Raw genomic sequence first — 13720 nt, forward strand, 5'->3', positions numbered from 1 at the left:
GTCCGCATATATCCCTCACGCGTCACCCAGGCGGTAGCGCCATCAGCGCCATCAGCATCGTAAAGATATAATATTCCGAATATATACGTCTTATTGCCTTTGAACTCGTGTCAAAATTTGGGTCATTTTCAATAAATTGGTCCATAATTTTTGTTATCCTCCGTTAAGCGGAGTCTTATGCCCGTATCTTTAGTTAGACGTTTCGTAAAATAGTCCTCCACTCTTAACTCATCCGATGATACTCGAGCATTCCTCCCAAACTTACTCGAGTTTGGTATTTTTAGTCGACCATTACAATATTCCTCAACTATCCTCGAGTGAGGTAGAGTCGCGTTATTGCGTCACCACGACAACATCAGTTTGACTTGACAGTTCATTTACTCCACTCCGGTTAGGAAAATTTTTCAAGGACGTTTGAGTGGAGTTTATTTTTACGACTAAGCATACCAAAACGCGCGTTGGAGGTTGAGTCGAGTCGAGTTAAGCTCGTGTGAACGACTAAAGATACGGGGGTTAGTCCTTGATCTACTTTTTACAAAAAGACAAAATCTTGAAACAAGCACTCTTGTGACATCGGTCTTGGCTCTTCTTAATATTTAATTACAGTCAATTAATTCCGAATTATTTTGTTTTAAACTTTGAACGTAATTGTGCATATATGACTAGATTAATTGTATAACTCGAAAGAGAAACGATTTTAACTGTTCAATTTTGTTCAATTAGCGATCCTATTTTTCGTAAAAAATTTAACGAAACTTTCAAGCTATTAAGTAACGAAATTTGTAAATTGAATTGACTGGTGTATTATAAATTACGAAAACTAGTTTACAGTCTGTAGGTTTCAGACGCTTCAAGAATTAAATTTACAACTAATCTATTCGATACGAAATATTTCAAAACGATGAGAGAAGATAAAATGGAAATTAATCATCCCCAAAAATTTTACACTAAAATGATTTTTCGTTATCTCTACTTTGTTGGTTTGGGCGATTGGTGGTACCAGCACGAAGACCGCTCAGATTCACACCGGAAACTCTACTGTCTGTGGGCAGGAATATCGAATGCTTATATATTCTTGAACATTTGCAACGAGTTACTGGCAAATTTTAGGAAAGACCTTACCGACGTCGAAAGGAATGATGCGATCCAGTTCAGTTTTGCTCATCCGCTGATCTTCGCTAAGATCGCGTCTTTTTTTTTTAATAGGAAGAAGATAAGAGAAGTATTTGGCAGGTTGTTAGAAGAAAACAGGTCTGTATACTCATGTGGGGAGTTGGAGAAAGAGTCAATGAAACAGATCAAGAGGTACAGTTTGGCTTTCATTGGAGTTTCTTATATGACTTTGGTTATGTCGACTATTGACGGGTTGAGGGCGCATTTTAAGGAAGGTAGGTAGATTTTTTGCTCACACTTTGATTACTTGCGAAGGCATGCAAAATTTTATTTATGTGTTCATTATTATTACATTGGTAATAATGTAATCTATCTACCTATATATATAAAAATGAATTGCTGTTCGTTAGTCTCGCTCAAACTCGAAAACAGTTGGACCGATTTGGCTAATTTTGGTGTTGAATTATTTGTGGAAGTCCAGAGAAGGTTTAAAAGGTAGATAAACATGAAGTTTCTCGGAATTAAATAAAGTTTAGGTCTTTTATTTATCGATTGAGGCACTACGAAGTCTGCCGGGTCAGTTAGTCTGTAATAAAGTTGATAATATTGAAGTTACAATTAAATCTATATACTTTAGAGTCTTAGTATTACATATTTTACTCATAATATCGTTATATTAGGGGTTGATATTGGGTATGAAATTGCCGATTTGTACTGAAAAAATTGAAATTCGTTTTTTTTTTTCATTTAACATATTTATTTAATCAAAATATTTACCATTCCCTGTACTATGAAGTCCAGGGATTGATTTGCATACTTGTTTACTTTTTAATATTATAGGATTTCTGTGCGTCTTGTGAGTGCGCATGACTAGGTGCCACAATCCTGCCTATTACTGCCGAGAAGCAGTAATGTGTTCCAGTTTGAACGGTGGGGCAGCCGTTCTACTAAACTACTACTTACTAACTTAAACTAAGGCTTGGAATTCTTGTCTATGCAATAAATGATGCCACCATTGTGGTTGCGACTTGGACACGGCAGAGCATACGCTCGTCGCCTGCCCCGCATGGGAGGGGTGGCGCCGTGTCCTCGTCGCAAAAATAGGAACCGACTTGTCGTTGCCGAGTGTTGTGGCATCGATGCTCGGCGACGACGAGTCGTGGAAGGCGATGCTCGACTTCTGCGAGTGCACCATCTCGCAGAAGGAGGCGGCGGGGCGCGTGAGAGACGCGCAAGCCCGCCGCCGTCGGGCGGGGGCCAGGGAGGCGGATCTCGCCCAAGCCCTGGCCCTCTAAGGGTTTCGGGTCCCCTTCACATGTCGGTCTGGGGACCGGCGAAGGGGGCCTAAGAAGACGACGTGCAAGCTGCTCTGCACGCGTTTTACGCAAGAGCATCCGGGTGATGGAAGGCCGGCTATCCTCGACCCACGCTGGTTCTGACCCAGCGGGGTATTCCGTAGGATAACCCATTCTAACCGGCGCCATCTAGGCGGGCTCCGGATAGCCTGCCGACCGAGAGGGCTGGTGGTCGTGGCGCCGACGACCGCCAGTCCGGCGTCCCGAGGGGGAGGGTGATGGGAGAGATGTGCTCCGCACTAAACGCTTCACTTTCCCCCCTTTGCCTTTTCATGGGTTCTGTCTCATGCGAGGTTCGGACGCGGGTTGTTGAGCGACAGGAGGTTTTAGTCAGTTCGACTCCGACATGCCCCGCCCTTCATCCCCAGGGGAGGGCGGAAGTGCGGCGATTTCCTATCTGACCAAAAAAAATAAAAAATGCAATAAATGAACAACTGCTTCTTGGCAGAGATAGTTTTGATTACGGCATTTTTTTTTATTGCTTACATGGGTGGACGAGCTCACAGCCCACCTGGTGTTAAGTGGTTACTGGAGCCCATAGACATCTAAACGTAAAAGCGGCATTCACCTTGAGATATAAGTTCTAAGGTTTCAAGTATAGTTACAACGGCTGCCCCACACTTCAAGCCGAAACGCATTACTGCTTCACGGCAGAAATAGGCAGGGTGGTAGTTGGTACCTACCAGCGCGGACTCACAAGATGAAACCATCTCATTTCTTCATTCAGGCATTCCGATCAGGACTGAAGTAACTTACTACCCCTCTTCATCGAACTCTGGCGTTATTGTCAACATCCTTCGGTTTCTGGTCGAGTTCCACTGGTGGTACATAGTGTCCGTAATGGTGGCCATAGACAGCTTGGCTGTGGCCTCTTTTGTCTTCGTCACATTCAAGTTCAAGTTGCTCCAGCGCTACTTTAAGGATATGGGGTTGACCATACGTCGCGATCAAAGCAATATGACAGACAAGACACTTGCAGATAAATTTCGAAGGGACTTCATTGTAGGAATCAAATTACACGAAAATGCTTTGTGGTAATTATATCATTTTTATTGCAATAAACAAATGATCTGCATTCCATCTAATACACCCCGCCTATTTCTACCGTGAAGCAGAAATGCGTTTCGGTTTGAAGGATGGGGCAGCCGTTGTAACTATACTGAGACCTTAGAACTTATATCTCAAGGTGGGTGGCGCATTTACGTTGTAGATGTCTATGGGCTCCAGTAACCACTTAACACAAGGTGGGCTGTGAGCTCGTCCACCTATCTAAGCAATAAAAAAAAATAGAATATGGTATCACTGGCCACTAAGTATTTTAGTGGCATTGTTAAATTTGCGCAATTCACTGGTGATATTGTAAGCTTGCACAGATCGGCACCACTATCCTGCCTATTTCGACTACGAAGCGGTCATGGTTTCCAGTTTGAAGGTAGTACAGTTTTTTTTTATTCCTTAGATGTGTGGACGAGCTCTCAGCCGACCTGGTGTTATGTAGGCAGCGGCTTGGCTCTGCCCCTGGCATTGCTGAAGTCCATGGGCGACGGTAACCACTTACCATCAGGTGGGCCGTATGCTCGTCTGCCTACAAGGACAATAAAAAAAAGTGGTTACTGGAGCCCATAGACATCTACAACGTAAATGCGCCACCCACCTTGAGACATACGTTCTAAGGTCTCAAGTATAGTTACAACGGCTGCCCCACCCTTCAAACCGAAACGCATTACTGCTTCACGGCAGAAATAGGCAGGGTGGTGGTACCTACCCGCGCGGACTCACAAGAGGTCCTACCACCAGTAACCACCAGCTATTATAAAATTCAATTATTATTGTGATTACGACCTCATGTCTTTATTTGGGTGAAGGCATTCACTTTGTCATGTTTATGACTCCTGTTAACCATCGCTGCGTGGGGACGGAACTCATTCATTCATCTAAGCAGTAAATAAAAATGTACTAGAAGAGTTTTTAGTCATCCAAATGTATGGCTATAATATTGAGACACGCGGAATTGTTTCAGGTGTGCCAATAACGTTCAAAAAGCTTTCGGATGGGTCTACAGCGTTCAGGTGTTTGAGACAGTTGCGCTGTTGGTGATGTGCCTCGTAAAGCTCGTGGTGATAAAGATTTTTATAACGCCGTACTTTGTGAATTAACTAGCTGTACCCGTCCGCTTCGCTGGGCATTTAAAATTAACATTATTATTTCCCACCCCCACAAAGATTCTCATCATTAACGTCATCAGTTGCGGGGGCAACTGGTGCAGGGAGTCCAACACTCATATAAATATTAGCCTATCCATTAAGTACATGTATTTTCTACATGAATACCAAGTTTCAAGTCAATCAGATGCACGGTTCAATAGTTATAACGGAACGTCCGTAAAAACCACTGTAGATTTATATCTAATATATAAAATTCTCGTGTCACGGTGTGCGTGATTGAACTCCTCCGAAACGGCACGACTGATTTTCGTGAATCTTAGCGTGCATATCGGCCAGGGTGGAGAATTGGACAACATTTATTTTTCATCCCCCTAAATGTTAAGGGTGGTCCACCCTTAAATTTTATTTTTTATTTTTACACAATTTTTTTATTTTTTATTTTGTTATGACTTAGAATAAAAAAAATCATATTACTATGAATTTTTCACCCCTCTACGATCAACCCCTATTTTTTATTTGTTAATTATAAAGTTTAATTTTTTTGGCAAGATTTTAATTTTAATTTTTTGGATAATTTTTTTTTTGGTTATTATAAGGTATTATGTGTTTGAACGAGTTTTTTTTCTACACTAGAATCACCCTAGAAATCTTATTTAAGGCAATACAACGTTTGCCGGGTCAGCTAGTATTAGTATAGATTTTGACATTAGTACCGCGCTGTATGTATTTGTGTTGCGAAGCTCTCATGCATACCAGCTTCGAAGGGCGAAACAACCGTGATAGGATATCCTCCTCGGCGCATCGTGTTCCACAGTGCTGAAGATCGTGATTTTTATGAGCTCTCTCATTCGGACTATGTTCCTCCATTAATTCCCGTACTCCTGTTATTGAATATAATACAAATTAAAGTACAAAGCAGTGGCGAAGGTGGCGTTGGGTATGCATATGTCCTCAGGCGACGGTGATCTCCCACTATCGGGTTGACTCGTCCCGAGTTCGAAGGATGCATTTTGATCTTTTGTTACAAGGTGTATTGTGGCAATCATTCGGAGCAATAAGCAATAAAGAGAGTTAGGTCAGTCAATGTGCCCAAAGATAGTTTGGGTTTGCTTACAGTTTTATATCAGTCGCATGCATGCACCACGGTTTCATTGGCGAGGATTGGGAGGCATGGGTGTATGGGAATCGTTTATTGGTTCCTTAAACTACGCCTGTCTCCTGATAACCCCTGATAAACCCTGTCTCGGTGAGGGCAATTCCCGCATACCCCACGCTAACCCTCGGCCTTAGCATCATTTACGAATTTGGGCCCAGGGCCAAAAATAAAACAGATTTGATGTCTTTTTTTCAGACCACGGACCACAACATGATCTTCTTATTGGCCAACTTTGCTTTTATGTTATGCGTTATTATACTGAACGGTTCTTATATGATGCCAGCTGGTGACGTCACTTATGAGGTACCTCATTATTGTTTGTAGTAGTATAAAAATGTTTTTGAGCAGGCCTAGTGTTTTATTTGGCAACCAAATAGCAAACGAGTAACAGTTTCTTCATCCTAGATTTCAACTCGCGAATGCAGATAATTAATCATTTCACAGTGAATTTGTGCATTGCAAAAAGTGTACAATTTACAGTGTACAAAGTGTACAGGGTACAAGTTTATTATAAAACAAAACTTTGGTAATAAAAACCTTGGCAGTTCTACTCTCATCCCCTCCACGCGGGGATTTTGCAGAAGCTTCGACCGCTGGCCCAATAAAAAGAATGTATTGTGCAGACACACAGAGAGGAATCTGTGTGTGAGCTCCTTTTGCCGTTATTAGTAGACTAACAATTGGTTCGGTTATTATAAAGGACTTACATCGAAGTGACATCATACAGTGATGGTCATTGCCAACTTACACGCAGATAATACAGTCCTAAATGAGGGTATGCAGAGATTGTGTGTATAGCTAAGAAACACATTAAGGATTATATTACTATAGATGGATGATTAGTGATTCATAGATACACCTACCGATCAATATCCAGTCAAGGGCAGCCCATTGCTAATGAGAATATTTGGAGTGTTTTTGTATATTCAATTTTCGTATTATCTGACACAGGCAGTTAAATATTTGAGGTTTGTAAATTATTTTCAGGCCTCAGAAGTACCGACGTCTATATTTCTGTGTGGATGGGAGTTGGTGCGTCAGACTGACCTTCGCTTCCTTGTAGTAGTCGCCATTCAAAGAAGTCAAGTTCCCGTCATTATGAAGGCTTTTGGTATCATGACGTTATCGTACAGCAATTTCATTGCGGTTAGTCTTTTTAAATTTCATGTTCAATTTCAAATTAATTTATTCTAATCCAAGCACTGAAAATTTTTATCGGTTGATAAAATTAATTATACCTTCAGCCTCAAGAAGAAGGTGTTTACTGTTTTCACGAACTGTAGTTATTGGCTGACGGCTGTCCTTGGGATGCTGACGCGAACTGAGAAGACTCCCCCCTGGGAGTTACCTAAAGAGTAAGAGTCGAGGAATATCATAACGTTGTTTGGTGAATAGATTTGCACGTTTTGTGATACAACCGCCGAAAATGTTACGGGTCAAAACGGGACGGTGTGCATTAGAAGGGTTAAAACTATTATACCCAAGTTAACGCCATATATATGTTTGATAGCCCATATCACCCGGGGACAGTGTAGCTTCCCAATAGTGAAACAATTGTTGAAATCGGGAGTCTATACAATGCAAACAAACAACCAGTCAAATGTTTCCTCTTTATGATATTTGTCATTTTTGATAAAGCAAGATTATTGCTTAATATCAATGGACTCGTTAACCAAATCCGGATTTATTATGTCTGGATTGTAAGGTTGGTAAAATAATGTTTACTATGAATGTGCAAGGATATAGGGGAAGAGGTAAACCTCAGAAGAAATGGATGGATTGCGTGAAAGACGATATGTGTAAGAAGGGAATGAGCGAAGAAATGGTATACGATAGAGGAGTATGAAAGGAGAAAACATGCGACCCCAGGTGACTGGGAGAAGGGCAGGATAATGATGATGATGTAAACTTTGACAACATTCTCCATTTTAAGCGGGTTTGACGCTTTAAGGTCTGTTGTGGTTATTATAAACAGTTCAGAGACCTCTATTTCTGATTCAAAGAAATCGTTTCAGATTATTTTTTTCAAAACAATAAGCTATATAAATACCTTCAAGGTCCTCACACTATCTATGTCTACATCTTAAATGAAGTTGTTACGTAAGATAAACGTCATTCTGATTTAATTTATTTCCTGGTAATTTCTTCATTATTTCACGTCATCAGTGATTCGCGTAGCGTATTTTTAATGCCGTAGATCGGATAGAAGAGTCTACGGTTAATTTGGTATTAAGTGGGTAACGAAGCTCAGTTTTTACAGCATTAATTCCACCTCCCAATATGATGTCGAAGTCTCAAATGTATCTATATATTAATACGTGAAGCAAAAACTCTGGACCCCTTTTTACGAAAATTGTGCGGACGGAGGAGTATGAAATTTCCGTCACTTATAGAGAATATAAAGAAGTAGTGCAGAATGTTAATATTTTTTAAAATTATGCATATTAAATACATTAAACCAATAAAAAAAAAACATTACACACACTACCATCTATTTGATGCACACGCGTATGCATACTATTTGTTTATTGTCAAACTTTTCTTATTGCTTATATAAGTCTGTGGTGAAATTGAGAATATATTAAATATTGATTGTCTTTATTAATATTTGTCTAAAGACTAGCGAAATCTGATTATACCCGTAGAAGTATAATAGTCTTTGACAATAGAATCATAATAGTGTACAAACTTACAATTTTAATTAATTATAGTCGAAAATCGACTACCGGGGACCACTAGTCTTTATAAGAGCATAATCTATACTAATCTTATAAAGAGGAAAGATTTGTTTGTTTGTTTGTATTGAATAGGCTCCGGAACTACTGAACCGATTTGAAAAATTCTTTCACTGTTTGGAAGCTACACTATTCCCGAGTGACATAGGCTATAATTTTATTTTTTAAATTACGGATCCTTACTAAAACTTCAATAATGTAACCCAAGGTGTAAAAAAAATACCTAAAATATTCTTTACATCGCGTGCCCCGCGAAAACTATTGATGGTAAAATAAAATAATGTACTACGACTTTGTAGAACACATTATTATTTTTATATTATAGTTACTATTATAGTTATGCCGCAATAAGTATTCTTTTGTTTTAAAAAATAAAACAACGTCAAATATCGTTAAATTTTTTGTTAAAGACCCGAGCGGAGCCGGAGCGGGCTGCTCTATTCTATAAGAATACACGCATATCGAGTGATTAAATTGGAATCAATTTGATGTTTTTAATTTCTTGTTAAGAAAATTTCTACAAATGATTATTGCTTTTTATTACAGGTACTGCGTTTTTCCTATTCATTCTTTGCAATTTTATATTAGCTCATTTCGGAAAAAGCTAGTTTAAAAAGCTGTTTGAGTTTCTACAATATTAGCTTTTCGCTTTCGATGGAGGATATTGAAATAAATTAACTATTTAATTGAGTATTGTTAAGTCTTAATTGTTCTTAGTGAAGTTATTTAGGTGCATTAAAGAAAGTAAAAAATAGAACGGTCGTATTATTTGATTTGGGTTGATGAGTAGGCCTGAAGGACTAAAAGGTGTTCGGCTGAATATCGAACATGATTCCTGTGACAGAGTCCTTAAGGTCGTTAAATACTATTCCAACGCGGCAAGCGATAAACAAATATTATATTAACAGTATCAGTGGTTATTTAAATAAAAATGTTTCAGTCACAATTTAATGATGAATATAACTTTTTATTTTTATTGCCTAGACGGGTGGACGAGCTTACAGCCCACCTGGTGTTAAGTGGTTATTAGAGCCCATAGACATCTACAGCGTAAATGCGCCACTCACCTTGAGATATAAGTTCTAAGGTCTCAAGTATAGTTACAGCGGCTGCCCCACCCTTCAAACCGAAACGCATTACTGCTTCATGACAGAAATAGGGTGGTGGTATCTAACCGCGCAGACTCACAAGAGTTCCTACTTTTGCCGGTTTGATTCTTATTACAAGATGATTATACCTTCACGGTGGAAGTCGATTGTGGGCGTTTGTATAGTACGTATTTCATTAGAAAAATTGGTATCCGCCTGGGCTTCGAACACCATTGCGTCGCTCAACACGAATGCACCGGATGTCTTATACTTTAGGCCATGAAGACTTAGAGAAGCAATATTTATTCTTGTTATGAGTAGCATTGGACTGAAAGATTGATTTCGCTAACCCATTTTTAAATGTCATCCAAGATTTTTGTTGTAAAGTTGAGATTTACGTTAAGATATTGAATCCATGTTTCAGTTGGACGTGATCCAGAACGTTTCATATCTCTCTGCTTACACCTTTTTATTCTTGTTGTGAGTAAGTAGTATTGGACTGAAAGATGGATTTTCCTTACCCAGTTTTAAATGACATAAGACGTTTTGGTTGTAAAGTTGAGATTAACTTAAGATATTGAAGCGACGTTCCAGTTGGGCGGGGTCCAGAATGTTTTGTGTCTCTCTGCCTACACCGAAACTTCGAAGCGGAAGATGAATGTTCGTGTTACTGTTTGCCAAGAAATTTCCAACTTCTAATGCAACCCGAAAGTCTGTCCAGGTTTTATTTTCGGATTTAAAAACCAAATTTGTAGGTAGTTCGATAAATACGCGCTTCACCTAAAACTTTTTCGTTCGCCGAACTTTTGTAGCTTTAAATTTTACTACAAAAAGTACTGCAGGAAGTCGTGGATAGGTTAATCGTGAATAATGAAAAATACGATAAGTTTATATTTAATTAAGCATATTTACTGGTGGTAGGACCTCTTGTGAGTCCGCACGGGTAGGTACCACCACCTTGCCTATTTTAGCCGCGAAGCAGTAATGCGTTTCGGTTTGGAGGGCGGGGCCGCCGTTGTAACTATACTGAGACCTTAGAACTCATATTTCAAGGTGAGTGGCGCATTTACGTAGTAGATCTCTATGGGCTCCAGTAACCATTTAACACCAGGTGGGCTGTGAGCACGTCCACCCATCAAAGCAATAAAAAAATTAGGATATGCAAGCTTTATTGAAAAGGATTACGTTTTGAGAAACGTCCTTGGGCTGAGAGAATCGTCAGTAACTAATCATCTTAAATAAACAATATTTATTTTATAATGAGGTATGATCCTCTTTTCCCACTCATAGAATTTGTTTAAAGTAACATAAATTATATATTTATCAACAGCTTTACAAGTGTAGTCTACACTTAAGTCTCTTGTAACAAAAAAAATTGTATGATCGAAGTGTTCGAGACATTTCTTTAAAAAAAAACTGAGTTATGACTGCGTTTCCACTTCAAAGAGATTAGACAAAAATGTTGAAGTGACAAAATCGTAAATCAAAGCTACATATAATCTTACAAACCACGATTCAATTTTGTACAGAGAATTCAATAAGTTCAAACATTACGGATGTTATTGCAGTAGTCATAGCACGGTTTTTTTTAATTGCCGTTGTAGACAGACGAGCATACGGCTCACCTGATGGTGAGTGGTTACCGCCGCCCTTTTTATGGACTTATGCAATGCCAGGGGCAGAACCAAGCCGCTGCCTACCGATTAATTTATATTAATTGGACTACGACTATACAATACTATTGAGACCTCATGCAATTGTCTCACACGAATTCGGTGGTGGCATCCTGATATTTCTGGACTACAACTTTTTTTTTTTTATTGCTTAGATGGGCGGACGAGCTCACAGCCCACCTGGTGTTAAGTGGTTACTGGAGCCCATAGACATCTTCAATGTAAATGCGTCACCCACCTTGAGATATAAGTTCTAAGGTCTCAGTATAGTTACAACGACTACCCCACCCTTCAAACCGCAACGCATTACTGCTTCACGGCAGAAATAGGCGGGGTGGTGGTACCTACCCGTGCGGACTCACAAGAGGTCCTACCACCATTTCACATCAGTGTTTTTTTTTATTCCCCTTGTAGGCAGACGAGCATACGGCCCACCTGATGGTGAGTGGTTACCGTCGCCCATTGACTTCAGCAATGACAGGGGCAGAGCCAAGCCGCTGCCTACCGCTACAGTGTGTTTAGTGCGAGTTTTTTAATGTTCTTGTAACTCGTAGTGTAAAAGTTAATTCAAATTTGTATGCAGTTGGAACAGCGTCCCTAACGGCAAACGTACGCAAAAGCTCGAACTCCATACAAATGTGAGCTAACGTTTACGCTATCGAGAACGTTAAAAAACTCGCACTAAGTGATGATATATCTATATCTATACTTAATATTATAAAGAGGAAAGATTTGTTTGTTTGTTTGTTTCGAATAGGCTCCGAAACTACTGGAGCGATTTGAAAAATTCTTTTTCCATTAGAAGCCGACATTGTCCCTGATGAACATAGGCTACATTTTTTTTTTTTAATTTTTTTGTTGTTGCATGTGTGTTTTAATGTTTCCGAAGCGAAGCGAGGGCGGGTCGCTAGTAATATTATAAAGAGGAAAGATTTGTTTGTTTCGAATAGGCTCTGAAACTACTGGACCGATTTGAAAAATTCTTTTTCCATTAGAAGCCGACATTGTCCCTGATGAACATAGGCTACGTTTTTTAATTTTTTTTTAATTTTTTTTTTTTGTTGCATGTGTGTTTTAATGTTTCCGAAGCGAAGCGAGGGCGGGTCGCTAGTCTATCATAAAAAGCAATATGAATAACTAACACTGAAGTAAGACTTCATAAGAATCAAACTCAGCTATTTCATAAGTAAGCAATTTTACGCTGCGACGGGAACGGTATGCAAGTAATATGATACCTTGTGGGTCTTGTTTCGAGGAATAACAGCTCATTTGTTTAGATTGTCGCAAGTTTGAAATCGGAGCCTTAACTGATTTACTTCTGATATAGATACGATTAAGTCTTAAGCTTGTGCTGTCTCAAAATATACCACGCTTTTTTACAATAAAACCATTTTTTATTACACTATTTTTAATTCAAATTAATTAAAATTTATTTTCTATTTTTTAGTTGGATTTTCTATAAAAGCGTATTTTGTTAGTTTTTAGTAGAGATATAGCTTTTTGAAATATTTTATAAACTAGACGGTAAAAGTCGTTAATTTTTATCTTCCCGGCAAATTATCGCATATATTGAAAATCTCAAGTTGATAAAAATTACTGATTCCCTGATTTTGCCTTGGCCCGTAGGCCCACCGGTGGGTCACAAAGCGTTCAATGTGTTAAAAAAGACAATGAAAAAGCATATAGTTTCTATTTTATTTATTTATTTATTTTTTAGCTATACTTTATTTCAGTTTTTTTTTTAAAACCATAACATTTTGTTAGTAAGAATTACTTATAATCTATGTTAATAGCAACTTAAAAAAATATCTAACACATACATTTTATATCATTACATATGTTTTTCTTTTTTTTTTTCCTTCCAAGTGCCTGCTGCAAAGGCAGCGGTCCATCGATCTTGCTCGATATGACTTTCAGAAGACTGTTGTCACTGTCTGTGACTCCACGCAATAACGATGCACTTCTCTTTCGCATTATTGCAAAGAAGTCATCGGTGTGAGATGTCGCAAACATTGTGGATGCATTACAAAAGCACGGCAGTGACAACATCATCCTAAACGCATTATTATATTGAACACTTAGGGAATTGTAAGCTCTCCGCGTATATGTGGTCCACAGACTACTGGCGTAAAAAATCTGGCAATAAGCTTCAAAAATATTTTACATATATTATAATTATTTTACATCTTCAATTGGTTAGAAGCGATCTTAAGCTCATCAAGCAGACCAAAAATCAACGAAAACACAATCCTTTTCAGGATCGAACAAATAGAAAAACATTGTCACCAAATAGAAAAGCCTTCTTATAATCCGACGAGCATAGGATATATTCCGACAGTCCCTTACAAAGGCCCTTCACTTTTATTGGGCCCTTCGTATTTGCGGACTCCTTCAATGGCTTTCGAATACTGTTTGTACTTTATTTGTCCTACGCA

At 38.9% G+C, this 13720-nt stretch overlaps 1 protein-coding gene and 1 long non-coding RNA gene across 3 annotated transcripts in view; one reads left to right on the forward strand and one right to left on the reverse strand.

The window, feature by feature from the left end:
* LOC149500554 (uncharacterized) overlaps positions 1 to 13720 on the reverse strand; it is a 274194-nt gene that overhangs the window by 62326 nt on the left and 198148 nt on the right. The gene's annotated exons all lie outside the window — the stretch shown is intronic.
* LOC149500557 (uncharacterized) lies at positions 902 to 9112 on the forward strand. 2 transcript variants are annotated; one of them, XM_089736231.1, is made up of 6 exons: positions 902 to 1388; positions 3196 to 3502; positions 4489 to 4585; positions 5985 to 6092; positions 6777 to 6935; positions 9071 to 9112. In XM_089736231.1, exons 1-6 carry the CDS (start codon positions 902 to 904, stop codon positions 9110 to 9112), a joined length of 1200 nt encoding a protein of 399 aa, XP_089592357.1. The 2 variants fall into 2 exon arrangements, with proteins under 2 accessions (XP_089592357.1, XP_089592356.1); XM_089736230.1 differs by lacking the exon at positions 9071 to 9112 and having other exon boundaries at positions 6777 to 7079.

Source organism: Bombyx mandarina, chromosome 21 (assembly GCF_030267445.1).
Source record: "Bombyx mandarina strain Sakado chromosome 21, ASM3026744v2".
Taxonomy (NCBI): domain Eukaryota; kingdom Metazoa; phylum Arthropoda; class Insecta; order Lepidoptera; family Bombycidae; genus Bombyx; species Bombyx mandarina.

Bases quoted from the DNA above. Each gene is read 5' to 3' on its own strand.
- LOC149500557 (XM_089736230.1), top strand. From the start codon at position 902: ATGAGAGAAGATAAAATGGAAATTAATCATCCCCAAAAATTTTACACT. The intron at 1,389-3,195 runs GTAGGTAGATTT...TTCTTCATTCAG, and splicing joins GAGGGCGCATTTTAAGGAAG to GCATTCCGATCAGGACTGAA. The intron at 4,586-5,984 runs GTGATAAAGATT...TCTTTTTTTCAG, and splicing joins TGTGCCTCGTAAAGCTCGTG to ACCACGGACCACAACATGAT.